A 12,871-nucleotide genomic window follows, 5' to 3' on the forward strand; every position below is an offset into this window, starting at 1 on the left:
TTCATATATCTGATATTGTTAGAGATATTAAACACTTCAAAATTTGTTTATTGAGTTACTTGAGTTTGTTGAAGTAACCAATTTTGTATACTTGGTTACCAACAATGCTAGCAAATTATAAAGTTGCAGTATGTATAAATTACAACTTAATGAATTTGTTACTACAACTCATTCAACTTTATAAATTGTAACATTGACGGTAACCAAGTGCACGACATTGGTTAATCCAACAAACTCAACTAAGTAAATAAACAAATTGCAAAATGTTTAGCATCATCTTAAATGACATTAGATACATGAACATATTTTACAAAAGTTATTTCTTTCAAAAAATACACACAAAAAAATAATAACCTGTAACTTCTTTGATCTTGCCAACCATCAGGCATGATGATGCAACCATTTTCTTTCCAGAAAATTCCTAAAGGTCTCAACTAATAACTCACCTTCTTTCTCCATGACATACAACAAATTAGATTTAATCACTTAAAAATTAAGATCTTAGTAACAAGAACCATTTGCGACAATTACATCTATAATAGGTTAATAATAAACTGAAATTGCACAGTTGAATGCAATACAATCATAAAAGAATTGAGAAATTAACATATCAATCCTATGAATAACATCTTTACCTGCAAAGTTCATTATGAGTGAGGATTGAGCTCTGAAAGTAATCCATGTTTATGCTCTTATTTGAACTTTTACTTATCGTTGTTTCTTAACAAGACTTTAGTTGGCAATAGTAAACTGAAATTGTACAGTTGAATGCAATACAATCATAAGATAATTGAGAAATTGACATATCAATCCTATGAATAACATCTTTACCTGCAAAGTTCATTATGATTGAGGATTGAGCTCTCAAAGTAATCCATGTTTATGCTTTGATTTGAACTTTTACTCATCGTTGTTTCTTTACCCTTGGCTTTAGTGGGCATTGGTAGAGTCATATTTCCTTTTTGTTGCATAGCATTTTCTCATAAGGATCTTCTTCCCCTTGAATTTGATTAGTCCTTCCTCCTCTATTACCACTAACTTGATCCAAGTGTTCTCTTAATTGATGTTTAACATCAAAAGGGAGGGAAAGACAAGGTAGAACATTGTTTAAATGAGAAGTTTTCACCTATATATTAGTCTCCTTGTGTTGCACGTTTTTAAATTTGATGTTAGGATACATTGGGAAAATGGAGTATGTGAGTACTTTAACTAAGAGGGCATATGATATAACAAAGTTTGTTTACAACCATAGTTTTATTGGCACAGTTAAGGAAAAGACAAAGACTAGAAGAAATCATATGTCCTATGACAATTCGCTTTGCAACAACTTCTTTTGCATTGAAAAGCATCAATGAACACAAACATGATTTGCAAGTTTAGTCACTAGTAAAGATTTTATAAATTCTAGATACTATAGGATAGGAAAGCAAATAGATTGGTGGAGTTTGTAATTGATACTAGGTTTTGGAATTATTATCAACTAATCCGCTTGTTAAGAATTGTTGATGCTGATGATAAACATTCTCTACTTTATGTGTGTGATCGGATGCATAGAGCAAAAAAACTATTAAGAGTGTCTTCATGAATAAAAAGTTCTTGTAGAATCATTATACAAGAATTATAAAGTAAAGATTGGATAAACAACTTTGAACAAAATTAAATTTTGATGCCTACTTTATAATCCAACATTCTACTATGATAAGAAGAACTTTTGTATCAAATTAGAAGCTCAAAAAACACAAACAAATAATGGAAATCTATCATGCTCCCCGTCTTTAATATAACAAACTAATAATGAAACAGGAAAAGTCCTCAATTAGAGTGCATAAAAGATCATTAATATTTAATACTATTGCAAACAAGACATGAATAAGCATCAAAAAAATGTTTTAAACAACAGTCAGTGCAGGATCTAACAGAAACAACGAGCAATATTACAACAGTGACTTTATTACATATTACACAAACTAGATACTATAGATAAGACAACAAAGTACAATATAGTGGTGAAACTTGCTGATTCACTCACATAATCCTAGGGATTTTCACTATCCATTCTTCAAGTCAATACCATGTAGAGAGAAAGAATCATAAAGAGAAACCATAGGATTCTGTAACGTACTTAAGAGTTTAATCTATGTTACTAAATCATGCTGTACAATGTCTAATACAATAGTACACTGATAAACATAAACATATTTCTGTACTTAGTATGATATTGCAAGACTCATTATGTCACCAAAGCCCAAAATTCCGAAGCAGCAAAAATAAATGAAAATATGCACCAAAGAAAGAAAAGAACGGATAACACACATGTTAGTATCCTCTCATAAGTCAATGTGTTGCACATAACCCTATCATGTGAAGAGATAGATGAGACACACCAATATTATATGCATCAGACCTATAATCCCTGCATAGGCCCTCAAAATTCTTACACAATTTGTGTCCATCTCTCCAAATGCAGATAACAATGCTTACATGGCAATGGAGACATCCATTCATCAAATTTATTAATGGATAAAAATGGAAAAATTATGATAAAAAAACATACACACAGGCCATATAGAGAGTTGTATCATCTACATAAATGATATCACCTAGTTGGGAAAGGCTTTTATTATTGCTTTTGTCGTTGATGGTAACAGTCAAGATGAACAAATGAAGCAATGAATGAAAGAACAAAAAAAGCTCCCTGTGAAGCCATTAATATTGGTATGGTACAACATTAGCTCCATTAACAAAGAGCGTGTCAATCATACAGAAAGTGCTAGTAACTTGGTATCATAACTAATGAGTTAGTGATTAATATTTTCATTTTTTCTAAGCTCAAAACTAGGTCAAACCATGGTCTTAAAAGGTGTTGGTATCATAACCAATGAGTTAGTGATTAATGTTGGTATCATAACCAAAGATATTAGAAAGAATATGAATGCATATGTGAAGCATGCATACCTAGGGCCCCGTGTAAGGGACAACACCGCCGAATTGGCCAACATTATACTGCTGCTGTTGCTGCCCTCTTCCAGAGCCAAGCCCCACCTGTTGGTTTGGATATGCACCCGGAAATCCTACTTGATTCCCATATACTCCAATAGCCCCTGGATTCACATTTGCCTGGTTATTATACCCAACCTGCATTCCATGACCCACAGCCGGGACCCCAGGGTTCACTGTTGCTTGTGATCCTAGTGTTCCGAACAAACCATTCAGCCCCAAGCCAGCACCCTGAGATGCAAGCAGTGCCGTATATGCCTGCCCAAGAGCCGATTCCAGTGTCTGCGCAGGCAATACAGCAGCTCCCTGATTAAACCCAACCGCTGGTCCAGCCGGTGCCATCAAGTGCCCTGGCATGTCTCCCGCGGTAACAAAACCAGAGTTGCCACCACTTCTCTGAAACTGCATTACTGTTGCGGCTGCAGCTTTCATCCCCTTCCTCTGAGGTTGTTGCTTTTGTGGCTTCCTTGACTTGGGACAATCAATGGCTTGCCGGCAGTGCAAAACACGGCCCTCGAAAGCCTTATGCGGCTCCTCCAATGCCCTCTTCGCACTCTCTGCTCTCTTGTACACAAATAAGCAAAACCCCTTTGGTTTCCTAGTCACCTTATTAAGCCCTAAAGGTCCTTCCTCTATCTCCCCGAACTTCGAGAAAAACAAAAGCAACCTCTGTGGATCCAATTCGCTCCCCACATTGCTCACATAGATCTTCCTCTGTGTATATTCAGACACCACTGGCACTTTAAATGCAGCCGATTTATTAGGCGCAGCCAAATTATTATAATTCGGCTGCGCAAAATTATCGGGCTGCTGTTGGACAGGGCCGAGAGATGCCAGCTGGCATGAGATCACGCGGTTACCTACCTTCTTCTGTGGCTGCTCGAGCGCTTTGCGGGCACCACAGCGGGTCTTGAAAAGGATGAAGCCGTAACCGTTGGAGTTGCCCGTGACATTGTCTGTGACGGCTTTGCAATCCTCAATCTCGCCGTACTGGCGGAACGCGGCGGTGAGGGTTTCAGCGATGGTATCCCAGCCGAGGCCGTGAACGAAGACCTTCCGGTGTGAGGGATCAGAGTTTGCCGCCTTACGAATTTGGTCCGCCACGTCGCGGTGGTTGGAGGCGACTTCGCAGAGCAGGGTGGCGAGTTCGTCCTTCCCTAAGTGTTCTAGAAGCTTCTTGATCGAATCGTCGTCTTCTTCGGCAGGTATTGATGACGTGGATGACACGTTAGCAGTGTGATTAATATATTGGGCCACGTCAGCATCTTCTTGTGATTCTTCTTCTACTTGTTCTTGGTATTCTTGTTCTGAATCGTGGTGATGGAGTTTGAGTGGTGGCTGTTGAGATGGAGTAGAATTAGGTGGCCGATTTCGCTTCCTCGCCATTTTCTTTGGTTTGTTTAAGACGGTGGAAGGGCTCACAAACACAACTTTCCCTCAGTATAAATGGAAGCTAGGATTTGGTGGTTGTTTTTATATTTGACAATGGGTTTAAATACTACCCTGCCCTACCAGATATCATTTTCTGGACTCGTCCCGGCTCAAAACCCGTGGATCCTCGTTAAGTGTATCCCACCGGCAAGTTTTCATGGGTACATATTTGTTGTCTAATAAATTGTGAGAGGTACTCTCATTTCTAGGTATCCCGCCTATGTGCATATAAAAGGGAAGCTCTAAAAGTTCTATTCTTTTCTGTTTTTTATGCAATTCAATGGGCGAACTAAATATAACAACATGGTTCGGTTCACTTAAATTAATTGTCAATTTTATAGTAGGAACCAAATCAAACCGGTCATAAATTGTTAGGTTCGGCTTCGCGATATTCTTCTTTTTAAATTCATCTTGAAAGTTCAAAAATATATTTTGTTCTTTTGTACTAAGAGGAAATAATCGGTAACTGATGTAAAGTTGTCAATGGTGAATGTCCAGTAGGATCAAGGGATCTAGTCGGAGTGGTATATTGTTGGCGACCAAGAGGACTTGTAAAAGACATATGAACCATACTTCGTTAACATATAAGTTGGATTTGATTACATCCTTTACTCGGCTGTTTAAAGGTCTGGCACACGATTTACATTCTTAAGCAAAAACTTGTTGTAGGTTTGTCGCATTCCAAGTACGGGAGATCTCATTCCCTGTCAGGTCCTCGAGCTTGTAGGCCCCTTTGCCGGTTTTGCTGATTACTCGGTAAGGTCCTTCCCAATTGGGTGTTAGCTTGCCTTTTGCTATGCCGACGTCGACCCTCTAGGGCACTAAACTGCATGCTTCAAAATCTTGTGGTACCACAGGTCTGTTATATTTTTCAGTGGTCCTTCTTTTGACGGTGGTTTCTCTGATTTTGGCCCGATCTCTCTTCTCTTCGATCCAGTCTAGGTTGTGTCTCAAGATAGTCGAGTTGGTGATTTCATCAAAGTTCATTGTTCGCCAGGTGGGCTTGTCGATCTCTACCATAGCCTCAGACCCGTAAGTGGTGTTAAAAGGTGATTCCCCGATGGTGGAGTGAGGAGTTGTGTGGTAGGCCCATATGACATGATGCAACTGCTCCGACCATGCTCCATTAGCTTCTTGCAATTTTCATTTTATCCCTTGCAAGAGGATTTTTTGAGCTGCATTTGCCTGACCATTTGTCTGAGGGTGCTCAACTGAAGTGAAGTGTTTCTTGATGTGAAGGCCTGGCAATAGGTCCCTGAACTTGCGGTCGAAAAATTAAGTCTTGTTGTTAGTGACAATTGTAGCGAGTATCCTGAACCGTGTTATAATATTCCTCCAAGTAAATTTCTGGATGTTGACCGTCGTGATGTTGGATAAGGGCTCAACTTCGATCCATTTAGTGAAGTAGTCGACCGCCACTATCAGGAATTTAAGTTGTTCGGTTGCTGGTGGAAATGGTCCCAGAATGTCCATACCCATCTGCAAAATGGTCATGGGGTCATTGTTGTTATTAGCTCTTCAGGGGGGCCTTATGGAGGTCAGCACACAACTAGCAGGGTGTGCATTTCTTGGTGAACTCGAGGGATCTTTTTCCATGGTCGGCTAGTAATATCCGACCTAAAGTACCTTCTTGGTTAGTGATGTTGCGCCGAGATGATGACCGCAACTTCTTTCGTGGATTTCTTGGAGGACATACCGAGCCCTATCTGGACCAAGGCATTTAAGCATGGGAGTAGAAAAGCCTCAGCGATACAAACAACCTTGGACTATGGTGAATCACGAACTGTACCAAAGGAATCTTTGCCAATCCTTCTGATCCGCCGGTAAATCGCCATTGGTTAAGTATCTAATGATTGGGTCAGTCCAGTCATCCAGGATCTGTACTTGTTTGATGGCCATGACAATGGGTTGCAGGACCGTCCCTTGAACCACTGATCTATTATTACCTGGGCTCTTTGTGCTTGCTAATTTGGAAAAAATGTCTTCCCGAATATTTTGCTCCCTTGGGACGTGTTGGATGGAGGCTATTTCGAACTTGGCCATCAGTTCATTAACCTTGGCAAGGTATTTTCCGAGTAACGCATCTTTTGTCTGGTAGACACCCGTAATATGAGAGACTGCAAGCTTAGAACCATTGCATATGGAGACCTTTTAAGCCCCAATTTCTCTAGCCAATTGTAGACCGGCAATGCATGCTTCATATTTTGCTTAGTTGTTTTAAGTGGGAAAGGTGAAAGTGAGTGAGTATTCAATGGTCACCCCTCGACCATTATCTAGCAAGATTCCTACTCCACTGCCCCGGGGATTGGATGATCCGTCGACATAGATAATCCATACCTGTTTAGAACTGCTAGGTTGCACAGTTAGCTCAGCAACAAAGTCGGATAAGACTTGGCTCTTGATAATCGTTCTAGGCTCATACCGTATGTCGAACTATGAGAGTTCAATAGACTGGGAGATCATCCGCATAGCGAGTTCCGACTTATGTAGAATCTGATGGATTGGTTGGTTAGTTGCGACCACTACAAGGTGACATTGGAAATGTTGACGTAGCCGTCTCGTTGCCATCAAGAGGGCATAGGCGAACTTTTCCAATTTCTGATATCTGAGCTCTAGGCCTTGTAGGGCCTTGCTAGTGAAGTATGTTGGGTGTTGGTCGTCTTCACTTTCTCTTATTAGAGCGGTTGCCACGACTTTTTCTGTTACTGCCAAGTAGACATATAGTGTCTCAGCAGGTGTAGGCTTGGAAAGCACGGGCGGAGTAGCTAAATATTGTTTGAAAGTCTGGAAAGATTCTTCGCAGACATCTGACCAAATAAACTTATTGCTCCTTTTGATGAACTGGAAGAGTGAGAGAGAGTGCTTAGCGGATATAGGGAGAAACCTGGCCAATGCCGCCAATCGCCCATTAAGTTGTTGACCTCTTTAACTGACTTCGGGCTATGCATGTCTATAATTGCCTGACATTTTGCTGGGTTGGCCTCGATACCCTGACTGGTTAGCAAAAACCTCAAAAACTTATCGGCTTCAACCCAAATGTACATTTGTCAGGATTGAGGTACATATTGAACTTGCGCAACCGGGCAAAGATAGCCTTCAAGATGGTCACATGATCCTCTGTTGATAAACTCTTAGCGATCATTTCGTCCTTGTATACTCCACGTTCTTTCCTACCTGATCCCCAAACACGGCGTTCATCATTATTTGGTAGGTAGCCTATGCGTTTTTCAGGCTAAAGGGCATGACCGTGTAGCAGTAGGCCGTCTTGGGTGTAATGAATGCGGTTTTGTCTTGATCTGAGGGGTACATGTGTATCTGATTATACCCGGAATAAACATCCATAAATGATAAGAATTGGTACCCTCAAGAGTTGTCTACAAGATGATCAATGTTCGGAAGTGGATATGGATCTTTGGGGCACACTTTGTTTAAATCTGTATAATACAAACACATACGCCATTTCCCGGATGGTTTCTTGACCAACACGACGTTTGACAGTCAGGTGGTGTATGCAATCTCTCGGATGAATCCTGCTTCAAGTAGTTCAGAAATTTTCCAAGTAACCTCGGCTGTCCTTTCGGCACCCATCTTTCTTTTCTTCTGGACCACTGGTTTTGCCCCTGGGTTTGTTGTGAGCCGGTGACAGACGACCAAGGGGTTAATTCATGGCATGTCTACGGTAGACTATGCAAAAAGATCTTTGTTGACTTTCAAACATTCGACCAACTTGGCTTTTTGAGTTTCATTGATAATGCTGCCAATATACACCAGGTCTTCTTTTGAGAGTCCAAGCTGAAGGGAGGTTTTCTCCCCCTTTGGCTGAGGGTGGAGTTCTCCCTCGTCTGTTCTAGCATCCAATTCTACCAGGTGCACGTTTCGTTGTCTTTTCTGTGGGGGTGGTGACTGGGCTAGCATGTGGCTCGAACGTAAGCTCATCTGATAACAATTCCTTGCACTTTGTTGATATCCCTTAACTGTACATACCCGGAGGTTGGATGAGAGAAATTTCATGCATAGATGTGGAGTGGAGACTATTGCTTCAAGATGGTTTAAGGTTGGTCGCCCGAGGATGGCATTGTAGGCCGAGACACAATCAATAACCAGGAATTTAGCTTGGATATTCTGGGTTAATGGTTGCTCTCCAATAGTAATCCATATATCAACGTAATATCGGGGGGTGACCCCTTGCCCAGTAAAACCGACAATATGCTCATCATAAGGTAACAGATCCTTATCTTTGAGTTCTATCTTTGTGAATAAATCTTGAAACATAATATCTATTGAACTGCCTTGGTCGACAAATAAGCATCCCACCTTTTTATTATTCATTTTGGCGGTAATGACGAGGTGATCATCATTACCGCGAACGACGCCTTCATAATCACGATCGTCGAAAGAGATCAGGGGTGTTGTTTGATGACCCTAATACTGGCGGGGGTTCTAGACAGTTGATTGCATGACTTCCCGGACATACCTTTTTTGGGATGCCTTAGATGTACCCCCAACGGCAAATCCACCGGATATTGTGTTGATGTCCATCGGACTCCTTTGTTACTGATTGTAGGGATGATATTGATCTCCCCGGTCTCTGTTTGGAGGGCGTTCTGGTTGAGCTTTTGGATGGGAAAATCTTCGAGGAGAACTGGATCGACGCAGAGGTGGTGACAGTCCTTGGTGGGCTCGAGCAATAAAGTGTCGGAGGTGTCCATCTTGAATCAGGTCTTCAATAGTGCCCTTCAGCTGGGTACATTCTTCGGTTATGTGTCCAAAGAAGGTGTGGAAATCACAATATTTGGAGCGGTCCTAGGTCCCCACCTTTCTACCCGGGTTGGGTTTGGGTAGCTGGACTAAATGGATGGCCATAACTTCTTGCAATATTTTGTTGTGACTAGCATTGAGTGGGGTGTAGGAGGTGTACTTGGGTTTTTTGGGCTGTTGAGGTGGATCATCTCAAGGTGTTCATGTGTTTTTGGTCGTTTGGCTTCCCATGATGGGAGTTGATATTCTCTATGCTCAGACGATGGGCGGTTAGGATGGGTTTCTTCTAGGTTAATGAATTGTTGGGCTTTGGATCAGAGTTCTCCCATTGTGAGGTCTGAATATTTAGCCAATTCTTGTCTGAAGAGGTCGTCCTACAATCCGATTACCAAGATATGCACTGCCATCCCCGGGCTCAGGGTACGTACTTTCATGGCCTCCGAGTTGAATCAGTCTAGATATGCTCGGAGGGGTTCATGTGTTTCCTGTCGTATACCAGATAGTGTGTAGGAAGAGAGGGGTTGCTCTTTACTTGCTGCGAACCGGATGTTGAATGGCGAGAGTAGCCCATTGGTCAATGTTGTTTGGTGCGAGTCATGTAAACTACTACAAGGCAACGCATTTCAGAGTGAGGGGAAAGATTCGGCACATGATGGGGTCAGTCGCCCCATGGAATAGCATTGAGGCTTCAAAGGCATCTATGTGATCATGCGGGTCACTTGTCCCACCATATTGGTTGATGTTGTTTGGGCGGGTAAGATGTTTAGGAAGTGGTGAGAAAATTCTGGGTTAATGGTTGCTCTCCAATAGTAATCCATATATCAACGTAATATCGGGGGGTGACCCCTTGCCCAGTAAAACCGACAATATGCTCATCATAAGGTAACAGATCCTTATCTTTGAGTTCTATCTTTGTGAATAAATCTTGAAACATAATATCTATTGAACTGCCTTGGTCGACAAATAAGCATCCCACCTTTTTATTATTCATTTTGGCGGTAATGACGAGGTGATCATCATTACCGCGAACGACGCCTTCATAATCACGATCGTCGAAAGAGATCAGGGGTGTTGTTTGATGACCCTAATACTGGCGGGGGTTCTAGACAGTTGATTGCATGACTTCCCGGACATACCTTTTTTGGGATGCCTTAGATGTACCCCCAACGGCAAATCCACCGGATATTGTGTTGATGTCCATCGGACTCCTTTGTTACTGATTGTAGGGATGATATTGATCTCCCCGGTCTCTGTTTGGAGGGCGTTCTGGTTGAGCTTTTGGATGGGAAAATCTTCGAGGAGAACTGGATCGACGCAGAGGTGGTGACAGTCCTTGGTGGGCTCGAGCAATAAAGTGTCGGAGGTGTCCATCTTGAATCAGGTCTTCAATAGTGCCCTTCAGCTGGGTACATTCTTCGGTTATGTGTCCAAAGAAGGTGTGGAAATCACAATATTTGGAGCGATAATGGGTCCATAGCTTTCTGCCCGGGTTGGGTTTGGGTAGTTGGACCAAATGGGTATCCATAACTTCTTGCAAGATTCTAGTGTGACTAACATTAAGGGGGTGTAGGAGGTGTATTTGGGTTGTCGGGATGGATTAACCCGGGGGTGTTCGTGTGTTCTTGGTCGTTTGGCTTCCCGTGAGGGGAGTTGATATTCTCTATGTTTGGCTGGTGGGCGGTTAGGATGAGTTTCCTCTAGGTTAATGAATTGTTGGGCTTTGGATCTGAGTTCTTCCATTATGAGATTTGAATACTTATCCAACTCATGTATAAAGAGGTCGTCTTGCAACCCTGTTACCAAGATATGCACCGCCACTTCCGGGCTTAGGTGCATACCTTCATAGCCTCTGAGTTGAACATGTCTAAATAAGCTCGGAGGGGTTCATGCGATTCATGACGTACACCGGATAGGGTGTAGGAAGAGTGGGGTTGTTCTTTGCTTGTTGTGAACCGGATGTTGAATCCGTTGGCGAGAGTGGCCCATTGATCAATGTTGTTAGGTGTCAGTCGTGTAAACCACTACAAGGCAACATGTTTCAGAGTGATGGGAAAGGCCTGACACATGATAGGGTCAGCCGCCCCATGGAACAACATTGAGGCTTCAAAGGCCGATGTGGGTAACTTGTTCCATCATATTGGTCGATGTTGTTGGGGCATGTAAGATGTTTAGGGAGTGGTGAAGACGTGATGGTTTCAGTGAAAGTATGTCTTGCTCATGAGGAGCTATGGTTGGAGGGATGGGTTATCTAAGTGGTTTTTGTGTTGGGGGGAGGGTCTACTAGTCTGGAAGTCTCGGTGGATTCAGCAGAGTGCTCATCGACAACTGACCTCGAGGATCCGTTACTAGATTTGGGTCGATGTTGGCGAAGCTCAGCTAGTAGTTGGGCCTGTTGTTGGATAATTTGGCCTTGAGTTTGTATCATTTGGAGGAGCTGTTGGGTTGTGGGCGCTTCTTGGGTAGGATTTGGTGGATGGCTTTGGCTAGCTTGTTAAGATGGTTGCACCAGTGTTGGGGGTCAATGGAAGGGGTGTTATAATTCGAGGGAATGTTTGTGTTGAGCGATTCTGTTTGGCTGAGTGGTTGAGCTTGGTTACGGGTGGTTACCATGTTGCGGGTAAGCCACAGACGACACCAATGTTCTTTTTGTACTAAGAGGGAATAGTCGGTAACTGTTGTAAAGCGGTCGATGGAGAATGCCCAATAGAAGGTGAAGGATTAGGGGATATGGTCGGAGTGTCGTCTGGACTCGCTGAGGGAGGTAGCTAAAAAGGTTCTCTGACGATCAAGTCAGTTGAGTATTCTAGAAAGATAAATGGGGTAAATAAGAGAGAAGTTGGAAAAATAAGTGTAGCAATAAATGAGGGGATGATGAATTTTTTATAATCCGTGTGTGGTCTCCTCTATTTATAGAGTTTAAGAAATATTGAGATGACATTTGGTCATTGGTCAGCATTTAACGGGTACAGGAGATGTACTCTGGTCGTCCTTGCTTGTCATGCGGATCTGCTCTTGTCGAATTGTTGGGAGCAGCTAGAATGTGCATACAGCGTGACATGCACTTTGTTGTCTGACATTAATAGCGAGTCAGTGGTGCATTAAATGTTATGTCAAATGTACATTAAATAGCATGTCAAATGTGCATTAAATAGTGTGTCGGAGGCATTAATGATGCGTCAGGAGCATTTATGACATCTGCCACGAGTGGACCCATCTAAGGCGAGTAATGGGGATATATGGAATGTTGCACATGATACTCGGAGTAGATGGAGGACAACCCAGATATGATCGGGCTGGAACATATTTCATGAGACATTGTTTGTCCATAAATAAAAAACATTATTAACTATTATTATTATCAACAGAAAATATAAATAAAATAAACAAATTGAAACCCATAACTAATTGATAGTAACATATAAAAATCATGTAATTTGAGAAGAAGAGAATGAATGATCACATATATAACACTCAAATTTACAATTAGTATCATATGTAAAATTTAATAATATAATAGTAACATATATAATAATTAGTAATATATATAATAATAACATATATAACAATTTAAGGTATATGTTTGTTTCAAACTCAATATCACGAAAGTGAGAAGATCGGTTCCAAATCTCAAGGCACAAGGAATGTAGCAAACACACATACATACATACATATATATATATATATA

General features: G+C 41.7%; 1 protein-coding gene across 1 annotated transcript; it reads right to left on the reverse strand.

Annotated features, from left to right (window-relative positions):
* Nucleotides 2,603-4,444, reverse strand: LOC109354119 (UBP1-associated protein 2A-like). The gene has a single exon (XM_019596472.1). It carries the CDS (start codon nucleotides 4,381-4,383, stop codon nucleotides 2,956-2,958), a length of 1,428 nt encoding a protein of 475 aa, XP_019452017.1. The 5' UTR covers nucleotides 4,384-4,444; the 3' UTR covers nucleotides 2,603-2,955.

Source organism: Lupinus angustifolius, chromosome LG08, assembly GCF_001865875.1.
Source record: "Lupinus angustifolius cultivar Tanjil chromosome LG08, LupAngTanjil_v1.0, whole genome shotgun sequence".
Taxonomy (NCBI): Eukaryota; Viridiplantae; Streptophyta; class Magnoliopsida; order Fabales; family Fabaceae; genus Lupinus; species Lupinus angustifolius.

Excerpts from the sequence above, each read along its gene's own strand:
- LOC109354119 (XM_019596472.1), bottom strand. The coding sequence starts at position 4,383 with ATGGCGAGGAAGCGAAATCGGCCACCTAATTCTACTCCATCTCAACAG.